At 39.4% G+C, this 13,597-nt stretch overlaps 3 protein-coding genes across 3 annotated transcripts; 1 reads left to right on the top strand and 2 right to left on the bottom strand.

The window, feature by feature from the left end:
• Window positions 1–2,706: 2,706 nt before the first annotated feature.
• On the top strand, window positions 2,707–4,239 carry LOC128742969 (glucose-fructose oxidoreductase domain-containing protein 1). Its single transcript, XM_053839466.1, has 2 exons — window positions 2,707–3,248; window positions 3,309–4,239. The coding sequence occupies exons 1-2, from the start codon at window positions 2,787–2,789 to the stop codon at window positions 4,026–4,028; spliced, it is 1,182 nt and encodes a 393-aa protein (XP_053695441.1). The 5' UTR covers window positions 2,707–2,786; the 3' UTR covers window positions 4,029–4,239.
• Window positions 4,240–4,446: 207 nt separating this feature from the next.
• LOC128740571 (cilia- and flagella-associated protein 57) lies at window positions 4,447–8,961 on the bottom strand. The gene is made up of 8 exons (XM_053836121.1): window positions 8,783–8,961; window positions 8,645–8,728; window positions 7,210–8,120; window positions 6,607–7,142; window positions 6,079–6,546; window positions 5,778–6,015; window positions 4,640–5,718; window positions 4,447–4,581 (listed from the first exon to the last, which is right to left on the bottom strand). The coding sequence occupies exons 1-8, from the start codon at window positions 8,959–8,961 to the stop codon at window positions 4,447–4,449; spliced, it is 3,630 nt and encodes a 1,209-aa protein (XP_053692096.1).
• Window positions 8,962–10,193: 1,232 nt separating this feature from the next.
• Window positions 10,194–11,101, bottom strand: LOC128743401 (gamma-secretase subunit pen-2). Its single transcript, XM_053839965.1, has 3 exons — window positions 10,893–11,101; window positions 10,731–10,835; window positions 10,194–10,388 (listed from the first exon to the last, which is right to left on the bottom strand). The coding sequence occupies exons 1-3, from the start codon at window positions 10,951–10,953 to the stop codon at window positions 10,249–10,251; spliced, it is 306 nt and encodes a 101-aa protein (XP_053695940.1). The 5' UTR covers window positions 10,954–11,101; the 3' UTR covers window positions 10,194–10,248.
• Window positions 11,102–13,597: the final 2,496 nt, after the last annotated feature.

Genomic DNA, 13,597 nt, shown 5'->3' with positions numbered 1-13,597 from the left:
GTCAGGTGTTTTTTTGCAAAAAGATGTAACTGTAAAATGTGAAAAAGTTATTTAATAAAATTGATAAATTTTTTAAAATTGTCTGCATGATGTAAAAATTATTCGCTACTTATACGCTTTTGTGTTAGGCCGTAAATAATTCACAAGTCTAACTAATCAGTCGAAATCTTAGTAAAAAAAATAATCAACAGAGCATGAAACCAAAAACGTGGCCTTTAAAAACCACAGACTAACAGACGTAACACTGGAGCCTCGTTCCATCGTCAATAAAAACGATCATTTCAAATTTTCGCTTAAGCCAAGATTCAAACAACAGTTGCTGCGTGAGAACGCCGCTCGCCTGCGTTGGCACTGTTGTCAGACAATGTACAAGTAAATTTATCCAGCTTTTTACGCGCTATAATGGTGGCCGCTATAAATTGTGTTCGTAATATGCGAACTATCTTTTTGACAACTCTGCATACATCAAATCCGACCCCCCGGCACGTCGCCATTTTTCTGTGACTGAATCTGAAACGTCAAAAATACTGGGCGGGAAATCACTCCATAGAAAATCAATGCGACGCCATTGTTGTTTGGGGTACAATACTGAGGGGTCCAACTTAATGGGGGTACTGTCAAACTGTGTAGACCAAGATAGTAATGTCGTGGAGGTGATCAAATCTGATACTCTTCTCTTGCAACACTACCGTGCTCTTTTTTTCGTTTACGCCAAAGAAGGAGAGCTAAACTGTGCGAAATGTAAACAAAACTATTGCTCTCCTTCTTTTGCGTAAACGAAAGAAAGAGCAACACTGCCGTACAGGAGAAGAGTGCCCAGTTTTGATGTATGCAGAGTTGTCAAAAAGATTGTTCGCATATTACGAACACAATTTATAGCGTCCGCCATTATAGCGCCTAAAAAGCTGGATACGCGGTTTGTATTCATCGCGAATTTTTTTCCCATGGCGAAATCTTTTCGCGATGCACACAAACCACCAATCCAGCTTCTACGAGCCATCCCATAATGACGGACGTGTTCGTAATATTTGAACGGCATGTTCGACATTTCAATAATACATCGCACGTCTTGTTTCCGCACGTTCACGGTAAAACTAAAGGAACTTGTGGAAAGAATGGAATGTCAAAAATGTCGTTCAAATATTACGAAGACGTCTGCCATATTATGGCTCGTAAAAAGCTGGATATGGCTCATAAAAAGGTGGATTCCGTGGATTCTTTAATAGAGCTTTCTGACAGCTCAAGCACCCACACTAGCAAACACGAAATACGCGTGTATATACATGATGTTTACCTCATTTTGGGGAACAGCTGATGCTGGAGGAACAAACCGAAAAATAGCGATTACTAGTTGTTTCTCCGTTTGCCACACTGCAGAGCACATATTTCGGTAAAATTTTCCATCCTGTTCCAAATTCAAGCACATATTTTGAAAATTTGCTGGTATTTAAGCCAACGGAAGACGAAAATCATTTTGCAGCTTGGTGACAAAAGAATGTATCTCTTTTGTTTACTGTTGTTATTTGCCTCATTTTCAAGCACCAACACACATATAAATGGAAAGCTCTATTCCATTAGTTACAGCCAGAGCTGCCATAAATACAGATATGTGTGCATGCATAAATTTGGGACCCATCAATTATTTCAGTTGCTGTGATATCTGGCTCTACTCATGTTCCTGAATTTTAAAGTACTTCAGAATCTATATTAATGTTATTTAAAAGATTAGATCGAGAAATTATGAAATACATATTCCGGAGAAAACGGTGGGGTCCCGAATTTATGCATGCACAAGTATCTGTACAGTGGACCCCCGTTCGTTTGAACGATTTCTCATGCAAACTAACGGGGTTACTTTTTAATTTGAACAACTGGTAACCCGAAATATGCTGAAACCTGTGTGAACTGGCCGCCCTGCTCTTTGTTATTGTTTTGGTGGTTTGTTTTAGTTGGCAGTTGCAAGTGCGAATATTGCATTTTCCGATCAGATTTCTATCTTAAGCGGGGTACGCTGCTGAAAAGAAAACAGCTCAAGAAAAAATCTTGTTATTTACCGAAGAAATTTTGACAACTCCAATGCAAGCAACCACCTGTCATTTTTTCTTGTGGTAATAATTGCGCCGGATATTATTCCGTACGGAAAAGTGACGATTTAATTCACTTGCGTGTAAACCAACGTCATCTGGACGTGAAATAATATTTCTTATGAGGTGCGTACTGCTTAAGAAATCGTAAAAGAAATCAATTTCTTGAGCATTTCTTGTCCTATCTTTTTACCCATTACTTTTCAGCAGCGTACCCCGCTTTAATCGTTAGGAAAACGAAATGTGTAACCGATTAAACACGCTAGGTCAGTACAAACAAATCGTGTTTATGTGCATTGTCTGCATAAACAAATGATGTCATGTTGAGAATGACGTTTGAACCATTTTTAATTTGCACGTCGTGCAAACCAACGGGGTTCAAATTAAAAAGTGTTCAGATTAAAAACGGTCAAACGAAGGGGGGTCCACGGTATTTATGGCAGCTCTGGTTACAGCAGGTTCTCTATCTCGGGTTTATGTTGAGGTTGACCTAATCTCTCGTTGGAGTCTTTTTGCCTTGTCCTTTTCGATTTTTTTTTTGTTTTGGTCGTTTTGACAGTTCTTTAATGCATTGCAATGTTTGTTTTGGTCGTAGCGTAGGCGAAAAAATGTTGTAGTGTATTCCCGTTATACTACCTGCAAGTTTAAGAAAATAATTTGTGCATTTGGCAGTACAAAAGTTTGCTGCAGACCGTCGGAATCATGCTTCCGGGCATCGGAATGTTTGGTACTGGTGAAATCACCAAAGTACTGGTACCGATTCTTCGAGATAAAGGATTCTGCATTGCTGCTATTTGGGGCCGAACTCTGAAAGAGGCAGAAGAAGCTGCCTTGGAACTGCAGATTCCCTTCTACACTGGCAAAATTGACGATGTCCTGCTGCGCAAGGATGTCGACCTGGTGTTCATCACTTGTCCACCCTACCTACATTCTCAAATCTCAGTCAAAGCACTTGGAATCGGAAAGCATGTTGTCTGTGATAAACCGATGAGTTTGTTCCAGGCGGACGCCCTGAAAATGGTCCGCGCTTGCCAGTATTATCCGTCGTTGATATCCATTGTAAATCATTCGTTGCGATTCTTGCCAGCCATAGGGCACATGAAGAAAGCTATCCAGGAGGGCTACCTAGGTTCCCCGGAGGAGTTGTCGTTGATTGATGTTAAGGTTTGTTAGCTTTCTTGGTAAATGTTAATAAATGCAGGAAATTTTTTGCCATATTTTTAGGTCAGAATGAGTTCTTTGTTTCATAATAAATTTGATTGGTTGTGTGATGAAACGATGGGTGGAGGCGTTTTAAATTTGGTCGGTAGCCATGTAATCGACTTGGTAAAGTTTCTTACGGAGCGGAAGGCAGTGAAGGTGCACGGAGTTGTTCGAACCTATGTTAAGCATATGGGACAGATAAACGGTATTAGGCAGATTACTGCGCCTGATTTTTGCACTTTCCAGATGGAGCTGGAAAATAGCACATTGGTGACGGTTAACATCAATTGTCACATTTCAAATAATGCCTTCCATCAGGAAGTGGCAGTTTACGGAGGAGAAGGTCATCTCACTGTCCGAGGAGGTGATCTTGTGGGTCATCGAGCCGGAGGCGAACCCGGAACTATTAAAGAAGAAATGCTCTACGTGGACGTACAGGATTTACAATTTTCTACTTCGGAAACTACATTGCCTCGACCGTACGTGAAGGGGCTTTGCAAAATGGTCGGTGCCTTGCGAGACGCTTTTCATCCTACCAAGGAATCGACGGGGTGGATTAAAGAGCCTGTCCAGGCTGCGGCCAGCTTTGAGGATGGGCTTTACGTGCAGGCGGTGCTAGACGCCATCCGAAAGTCCAGCGAGGAAAGATGCTGGGCTAAGGTGCAAATCTGCACCGAATCACCGACCAATCAAAAGTTCATATCGGCCGCTAGAATGACATCTGCCTCGGCGCTGCATTGAACTGGGAATACAGTTTATGTAAGGACTTTTTGTACCTTTATCATTATTATTATTATTACTGTGCCGAATGTTCCGTATAATGCATTTTAGACGCTTGTTTTATGTTTATAACATTGTTGCTTGTTTCCGTGCTACAATTAAGCTTATACCTGCGTTTGCTTTTACTGATTTAATACGTTATTTTGCTATACATATACAATATATGCTAACATTGCCGAAATATACAACTTATAAAAACATTGAACGTCAAGTTGTTAAAAAATGAAAGAAAATTTTTGGACTCCGAATGACGGTAATTTTATCTTCGCAGCACATACGTCAACTGTTTTGTTACATATCTCAAGGTCAAACTAGAAGGCAATATAATTTAATACATTAGTTTATTTTCACCAATATTTAAAACAAAAAAGTAATCAGTTTATCGATTAATAGTTCTCTTATTCAGAGCAACGATCTCAGATCGCAGATTTTGATTTTCGTTAGACAGCGTTTTGACGATATCCTGCAGTTTGTCGGTTTGCTCTTTATGCCTGCTTTCCAATTCGTCTTTATCCTGAAAAAAAAGTTCAATATAAATTTAGTTCAAAACATCTTTGCCGATTAATACATACGGCCACAGCTTTTTCCAGTTTCAGCTTAGCTTCTCTCGGGGATATAGCTTTGCTGGATAAGCCAAGCAGTGCCTCCATTCTAGTGCACGCTCGTTGTTTCTCGTTCAATAGCTCGCGAAGTTTATTCAATTCTGCTAGAAGCTCCATATTTTCTTTTATAAGTTTCATAATCTCACCCGTGTCTCTTTTCTCGTGACTCTTGTGCTTGCCTCCTTTAGTGAGTTTCTCCAGATGTTCTCTTTGTCTGAGAAACTCGTTTTGGACATCTTCGTCTAGTGCCAACGATTTCTGCAGCTCCTTATCATCCGAGTAGCGATGACAAAGGTCTTTGATTCCACGTTTTAACTCATCTGGTTTCTGAATTAAACCTGCGACGTTGTAGATTTCTCTGCACACTTGCTGATACTGATTCTTGGCACTGCGGAAACGATTTCGTTCCTTCTTCAGCTCCAAATCAGCTCCGTAGTATTTATCGCGCAGCTCCTGCAGTTGTAACGCTGACTGTTTGTTGCTCTGCTGCAGTTCCTCCAATTTCTCCTCCATTTCACTAATGACTTCCTTTTTCTCCTTGATTTCTCTTTCTTTCGGCTCGATCTGATTTTTCAGTTCATTGATTTTGTGCGTCTGTACTTGCTTATACTTCTCCAGCTCACCATTCTTTCTGTTCATGTCGTGCAATTTCTTTTCCCGATCCCTAATTACTGCGTCCCGTTCACTGAGCTCCCCCTTCAGATCTTCGATATCCCGTTGATGCTGCTTAATAGCTTGCTGGAACCTTCCGTGTTGATACTGCAACGTTTCAATTTCCTTACGATAGTTTTCCGCTTCTCGATTGAGAGTCGAAAACTTTTTTTTTAATACGCCAGCCTCGCCTCTCCATTTCATGCAGTTCTCTTCTTCTTCGAGCAACTTTTTCTCGTAGTTTAACTTAAGTTCTACGTTGTGGCGATCGTTATCTACGTCCACTTGCTTGCAGTACTCGTCGAACTCAAGCCTTCTACGTTCCATTTCCTTTAGCAATCCGTTAATAATTTCTTGCTTATCGTTCAGTTGTTTCTTCTGCTCTGCTTCTAACGTTTCTGTGAATTCATAATTTTATTTGAAGTGAAGTAGCAAAAATTAATATGTTAGTGCTTACCGATTGTGTCCTGCAGACAACCAGCTGATCTTCGCAGTTTTATTTCATAGTCCTCCCGCATTTGATCCATACGTTGCTTCAAATTCGTTAGTTTCTCGTATTCCATTATGATTTTCTCGTGGAACTGAGCTTCAAAATCCATCATCTCTTTTTGGTGTTCTTCCTTGGCCTGGGCAATACCGGCTGTCATCAGGTTACATTCTTCTACGTGTGCCATTTCCATTTCTTCGTTCTTTTTCTACAAGTCAAAGGGGATTCGAAACATTTCAACTGAACTTCAAATATGAAAAAAACTATATACCTTTAGCTCTTCAATAGCTGAACAGTAGTCCCGGTGTATGTCTCGCATTTGCTCCGAATGAAAGGCGTCACCTTGCTTCATTTTGTACTGAAACTCCATGATTTGCTGCTGAATACGCATCTCAAGCGTTGCGATCGCGTCGTTCTTGTCCACCAGATCCTGTCGCGCAATGAGAATATCCGAGTAAAGTCCAAGCTCCGGGGCATGTGGGGCCGTTTTGCCTTCGCAGTTGAGGATAGTCCAAATGATCAGTGTTCCATCGGCTGCTGCCGTAATCAGCGTACTGTCGTTGTACGTGAGGCACGTTTTTGTGATACTGGTGTTAAAGAACCGAAAGTTGGTGCAGTTTCCGCTGCCATCTACATTGTAGAGGTGCCCCTTCTCCGTTCCTACGAACATAATCACATCCGATCGTGACATAGCAATATCGGTAAGTGGAGTCAACTCAGGGATTTTGAATTCCCGATTCTGAAAGAGGTAACTTGTTAGTTCTAAGACCCAATTAACCGTGATTATTCAAACACCTACAATGTCTGATTTACACATTTCTCGTATGAGACCTGTATTGGTGATGGCATAAACTGAATTGGCATCACTGGTTAGAGCTAGTGATCGGTAATGGATTCCTTTTTGAACGATCTCTTCCACTCGCTCTCCGGTGACTACATTCCACTTGTAGATTGCCCCATCGTCTCCTCCGGATGCGAGGATCGCATCATCCGAGCTCCACGATAAGCTCAGAATCTTTCCATTGTGACCTTTAAGTGTTTGTATGATTTCAAACGTGAAGATACTAATCAAATTAATGAGCTTTCCATGAGCAGCCGCGAGCAGATGGCCTTGGTTGGAAAATTTTAGCTGCGTACAGCTCGGAAAATTGAATACTTTCGTTACTTTCAAATCATCCAACTGAATTTGCACCAACCGAAGGAGATCAATAAAGCCGACGGCTGCGAAAAACCCTGAAGGGTGAAGGGCTATTACACCAATTTCGATTAAGTACTTTTTCACCAGCTCCACTTTCATACTTTGATAGTTCCAAAGGCGTACCGTAAGATCTTTTGCTGTAAAATATAAAGAGGAACTCCAATTAATATCATTTGGCTAAAGTATTTGAATTTTTGGACTTACAAGCCGTCATAATGATCGGTTTCCAGGAGCAGACAGATAACCCGACGATTCCACTAACGTGTAATGGTTCTCCTAAATGGCGGAATACCAGTTCGCTAACTTTCAAGGTTTCCGGTACAAAAAGCATCCCGATGTAAATCTGTGAATGCTGCGTGGCTACAATGATGGTATCCTGTTCAGCATTCACAGCGACGTTCAGAATTTTGTACGACTCCTTATCGTACAGGGTGATCGGTATTCTAATGATCGATTTCTTGGTGAATGTATATGCTGATGATTTCTCAAAAACATGAACTGCGTTGTGGATCGAATAAAGGAAGCCTTGATCAAACTGCGTTAGACACAGCACATCGCTGCGGTCTTTTTGGGGACCAGTGCCATCATCCGGAGGTGGTGAAAGATCTCCTTCCACATCCGTTGCAAGATCAATACTTTCCACCTCATCTGCCCGCAGCTTTAGCTTTAGTTCTCCGGACTCCACAATGATCAGTTCTGTTTCCGCTGTCCCAGCGGCGAGTGCATCTGATGTTAGCCATGCGATTGACGTCACCAGCAATTGATCGCCTTTGATGGTTCCAATCTGCCCAAAGCCTTTGTCCGTTTTGTTCATGATCTTCAACATGTAGTAGCCTCCAACGGCAACAATCGTTGCATCGCTTGGATTGCAGGACAGGTAGTTAGCCTGGCCTTGCTGGCTGGAGTTCGACGCGCGGCCTATGATCAGGGATTCATTTTTGTCGAACGAAAAGATCGACAGGAATGTGTCTGGTTCGACCGACAAAACAGCAATTCCGCGCGAATCGTGCGTGAAGCATATGTTGCCGATTTGCGTGTTCGGGCAGTCCGGTGGCAGCTGAAGCGTCTTTCGTTTTTTCAAAGTGGAAATTTCGTAAATGTTGATCAACGATTTGCTTTAATTTAGATAACAAAAGAATATATACTTTAATTGTCAGCTCATTAACCAGCCTTAACGAAGGTTTTTCAATTAAAACTTAAATATCTGGACGATTATGAATTCAATATTTTTAGCCTTCAGTTGAGATATTGCAGTAGGTAGTGTTTTCAACAGAGCTAAACCCAGTACTGCAAATTTATTGATTTCGAAGAGATTGATAGCTCCTTGCAGATTCAAATAGTTTTTCACTTTACTCTATTCTGAAAATAGACTAAAACAACAAGGAGCCTCCATCAATTCGATCCAACTAACGGTTACGAGCGTTCAAAAAGTTTTTTTCTCGTATAAAACCAGGACATCACAAAAAAATGGTTCAAAATAAATCTTTCGTTTTTGCTTTCATTAGAAGTTGTCTTGTATGTGAATGACTAATAATTATTCGAGAAGTTAAATGCTTCTAGGAAAATTGGGAACAATCTTTAATTTGCTTAAAACCATTGTGACTTATTTCAATTTATTGTGGCGTGTTGTGTCACTTACTTGTCAGCACTTTTCTCGGAAACGGCGATATATTTCCTATCTGGACTTATGACAATTCGTTCGGGATGATAGTTTTCCGGAAACCTAAAATAAGCTCGTTGTTACCCTTATGATTTTAAATCCAGTTATTATGGGAACCTCAAAAATTTCTGCTTATTTGTTGTAAAATCATGAATTGCAAGCACTCCGGCCACGGGATAAATGATTTCCTGTTTCGTTGTAAAATGCACATTGCCAAAAATGTCGGTACGCAGTCCAAAGACATTCCTGGGTACGATAGATATTGCTTTACCTCGGGAATCCTTTTCGAGCTCCATAATTACAGTAATTAAGTTCTCATAGAATCACAATTTCGCTTCAATGCAAAATGCAACTTTTTCACTGAACTGAACCGATCGATTACGTTCCCGCTGGCAAACTGAAATCAGGCCATCCGTATAAACAATGCTGGCGCCTGGGTAGGATTCCTTGGCAACGAATTCCACTACTCGGAGGTGGCTTTTGCGTTCCGATGCACCACCCGGCTGACTATTCGGAAATGGTTGGTTGAATCACACAATGCAACAGGTGGATTTCGCAAATAATTATAATTGACAGGGGCAAGTGAACTTGGAAACGGTCGATCGATAGTCGCCTACTCTGCCCATAAATGACAAATTGGCTAATATGCCACCGACATGAACATGAGAAAAATGCAATTTTATTACTTTTGTCTGTAAAAGATGTTTTACGCGGTAATGGCAACCTGTTTAATGTGCATATTACCCCTCATACACACCGAAGCCACACCGTTGAGTTCCAACAGCGATAGATGTGGCCAAATTCCCTCCGCCGGACGTTTTTAACGCAGTAGCCAGTTTTTCATTTATAAACACAAGTAGAGTTTACAATTCGGGAGCAAATTTGGCTAACGTCCATACGTTGTGAATTATCTCGTGTTAGTGAGTCTACAAAATGGCTTGAAACTACCTAAAACAATAAAGAAGCACAGGTGAAGACGAAATGGACGACGAAACAAGTAATCCGTGCACCCCGGGCAAGTTGCCAACGAAGCGTGTGCTTCAAGCGCTTGAAGCCAGAAGGAAGAAGCAGCTACTCCGTGCCGTCATTAATGGAAGCTGCCTGCTGTCTTGATTGTAAAAAAAAGATAAAATGTGAAAAAATAACAAGATTCGATCCAAAAACCTTGAGATTGCTAACCATACGTATGAAACCACCACACCACATGATCAGTTTTAATGTGTGATGGAAAAATGCGAAATAAGAACACATCGGTTGCTGCGCATGCGGTTTGAAATCATTATGGATATTAGCCAACTTCTCATTTATTTTGGATATTAGCCAAAATTGTTTCACGTCCTGTGCCTCCAAAAATACATTTTTTTACAATCGGCTTCCGTAGGAACATTGGTTGGAGTGTATGCTATCATGTGATATTATGATCTCAATTTTGGAAAAAATGGCATATTAGCCAATTTTTCATTTATGGGCAGTACTTTTTGCAGGTGTTCATGCGCTAGGTACAATGAAATTGTTGTTTTCGATAAAGCATAGGTATAATTTATCATTTAAATATTACAAAAGTTAGCATAATTTGTTCTTATTTAAGCTCGTCCTAACGGAATGATAAAGCTAATACTGTCTGCAAAGTCGCCCCAGTCTGTACGTTTCAGCTGAAACGTAGCTACCCAGGTTGCAATTACGACCAGCCAGATGAACGATCCTATTGCCGACAGTATAACATCTGAAACAAAAGTAATTATTTTTATTGCGGTTAATATATGTAACAAATACGTGAATAATAAAAAGCTGTAATTATCATTAGTTGAATAGCCTATTAGCTTATTAAATAGCAATTAATGAAACAGGGCACATATAAGAGGCTGGCTTTACGACTCATATATTTTGTGGTTTTTTTGTCATTGGAAAATGAAATTTTGTTCATTTTCCAAATCAACATTCAAGGTTTTACAATAGACATTACTTAAAAGTATAGTAGACATTGATCAAGTCTATTTCATTATTCACAATGATGATCCAATTAACGAGAGCCTCGTATATGATGCAGTTTAGCTCCTTAACTTACATTTCTTGATTTCCTTTTGCTCATCATAGGCTGGCTTCCGGAAAGCTTCACTGAAAAACCAACAGGTATTGATGGCCCACACGAAAGGAAGCAGTGCAAATCCGACTGGAAGATAGAAATGCTGTAAATTTTCTATTTTGTGTTGGATTATTAATACCTTACCTTTGAAATACCATTTGCACAAATACAATTTACGTTCATTGGGGACTCTCGACAAGTCCATTTTGACTATTTTTTTTATATTTCTAAGGTATAGTTAATTAAGCTTATCTATTCCTCTACCAAATATGTGTGCTTAACTTGTAGTTCTAAAGTTATTTACAATCTTTCACACTTTATATAGAAACGATTGCACCGACTCGCGATATAAACATCAATAATCTGGTTGTTCCTGTTGTCTTGTCATCCGTGCGAATCAGCCAATCAGCGGAGCAGAGTGGATCTTTGCTTCGTAATGAACGTAACGCTAGTGTGTACTCGAACCATTCACCAACAATAATCGGTTGTGACGTTCAATTTCTTCATATATATTAGGTGTTAAAATCGTTAAAATTGAGTTTTCTGCCTCTCAATTTGATTGCAGAAGATGATAATAACGATACCGTAAATAAATGAATTCTGATCGATCACAAAAACCCGAAAATGCAAATACCTTCTTCCAGAGTCGTTGGTGAACGTTATTCTTCTTTCGTGTAAGTTAGCACCGATTCCGAAAGATGTCGCACATTTACAAGTGTTAGGGTGCATGGGGAAATGAGCTTTTGAATTTACTTTTTGATTGAATTTCGGAAACAGTTTCAAACCAATTTTGCGCATGTCTATCGAAAAAGGCATGCGCTGAAAAACGATATTGTTTCCCAACCTCATTTGTTAGTCGTTTCATGGCAAATTTATGAAATACTAGAAGACCCGGCAAACTTCGTACTGCCACAATTTGGGCTAAATATACGATATGTAAACTTCAGATGAACTCCTGCTGCGTTTTAGAAAAAGGGATATTTTCTAGGTATAAGTCAAGTTTTGCCGTTGTCTAAGGAGTTCTGCGTTTGGTTTATTAAACGCTGGGATTTCAGAGAATGTCTAAATTTAACAACTGTATTAAGTCATTAGTAAGAAATGCATATCGGTGTAAAAGTTGGTTTGCCAATCCCCGCAATATCAACAGTCGTGTTTGTGGTAGTTGCATTGAGTCTTGTTTTATAAACTCTGCTGGTTAAAAATAGTAATACTGGATGTTAATATATTTGTTGTAAAATTTGGTACGACGGCTAATATCGTCTGCTGCAACTTTGGAATTGCTCGAAAATTTAAGGGCCAATTTTATATTCTGATATGTATTCAATATCAACAGTCATCAGATTTTTATTTTTTTTATTCATAAATCTATTGATAACAATTTCCCAAAGGAATTGCATTGCTGAATCTCGATAACTGTTATTCTCAATTCTCAAAACAAACTAAATAATGTGGAATAATAAACCACAAAATCAATTGATCGCTGTATTGTTCCTTTGTTTTTTGTTTTGATTATAGTCACTTTAACCAGCTTGGGTCATTTGTGACTTCTGCGGAGTTGGGATTTAAACCTGGGTCCTCGGCGTGAAAGGCGTGAATGCTAACCACTACGCCGGGACTGATCCCTTAAATACGATGTATAATAGTTGCTTCGTTCACAATTTTTTTAAAAATTCTAAATCATATGCTCTTACTGTTGATTTATTAGCTTGATATTCAGTTAAACCGAATATGCTCGTAATCCGTTAACATATGTAAAATGTATTCTTCATTTGACGATTGGGAAGTGGCAATTTAGTGAATTTAGTGCTTAAACCTTTTGTTAACCTGCACTGGATCTTCTAGCTACGCATCCGATGTAAAAAGGAATAAAAATGATTCGTGTTTGTTTCATAAATTTGATAAATGAATGAACGAATGAATGAAATTAACGAATTTTATTGCTGACGCTTTAGGCTTGAGTTTAGGTTGATTATTAAGTTGGACCTATTGATTGGTTATTTTCTGAAATTGTAAACCCCCAAAATGTTTAATAGCATTGTTAGATGTGGCGATTCCAGTAAAGGTAACCACGTGTTTGCTTGAAGACGACAACGGTGCTGCAAAAAATCGTACGATGATCATAGCAGCCAACGACATGGCGCATACAATGCGTTGCGGGTTTTATATGGAAAACTAATTTTTCGAGTTTTCCTATCTTCCGAGTAAATTTTTCAACTTTTCTCGCCGTAAAAACATAGCGGTGGTGGAAACGAACACAATAAAGAAAAGACGGCTCAAATCGGGCGCTCCGTTCTCAAGTGATGCGCGGTCGAACTTTTCCACTTCCATTTTTATATATAAGATCACATGGTATAGATCTCAAGGTTTGCTGAAAATTCAACTATTTTTGAAACTGTAGGCCCCTTGGGGAACGAGGGTCCACTATTTCGCGGTGTCAAAAGTGTAAGTTTTATTTTTCAACCATTTTCAACCAATTAAGCGCAAAAGTTTCAATATTTGAAGACCTCGTGTCAGTAGTGGCCCTGTTTCAGCGAGAATTACTCATTGTCAATTCAAAACAAACGTCTTATGTGGCTCTAAAGCGCCAAAAGTTAAGGCCATCTACAGATCTTTTGTGTTTACATATAGGTTTAAATCATTTAGATATAAAAAAGAAGATGTTGATAAAGTAAATTAAATGACGCTTTGACAAATATTTCACACCCTAGGAAAGAAAATATAATTATGCGTGCAATAATTCGTTCTTGTGAATGTTACTATGTTACTGTATACTAAGGATTTTGAGGACTAAGGAACTGATGTTTAAAAATATAGTCATCTTAATTATAGATGTTCCTAAGAAAATAAAA

This window comes from Sabethes cyaneus, chromosome 3 (assembly GCF_943734655.1).
Source record: "Sabethes cyaneus chromosome 3, idSabCyanKW18_F2, whole genome shotgun sequence".
In the NCBI taxonomy this organism is placed as follows: domain Eukaryota; kingdom Metazoa; phylum Arthropoda; class Insecta; order Diptera; family Culicidae; genus Sabethes; species Sabethes cyaneus.
This window is presented reverse-complemented; position numbering and strand designations above follow the sequence as displayed.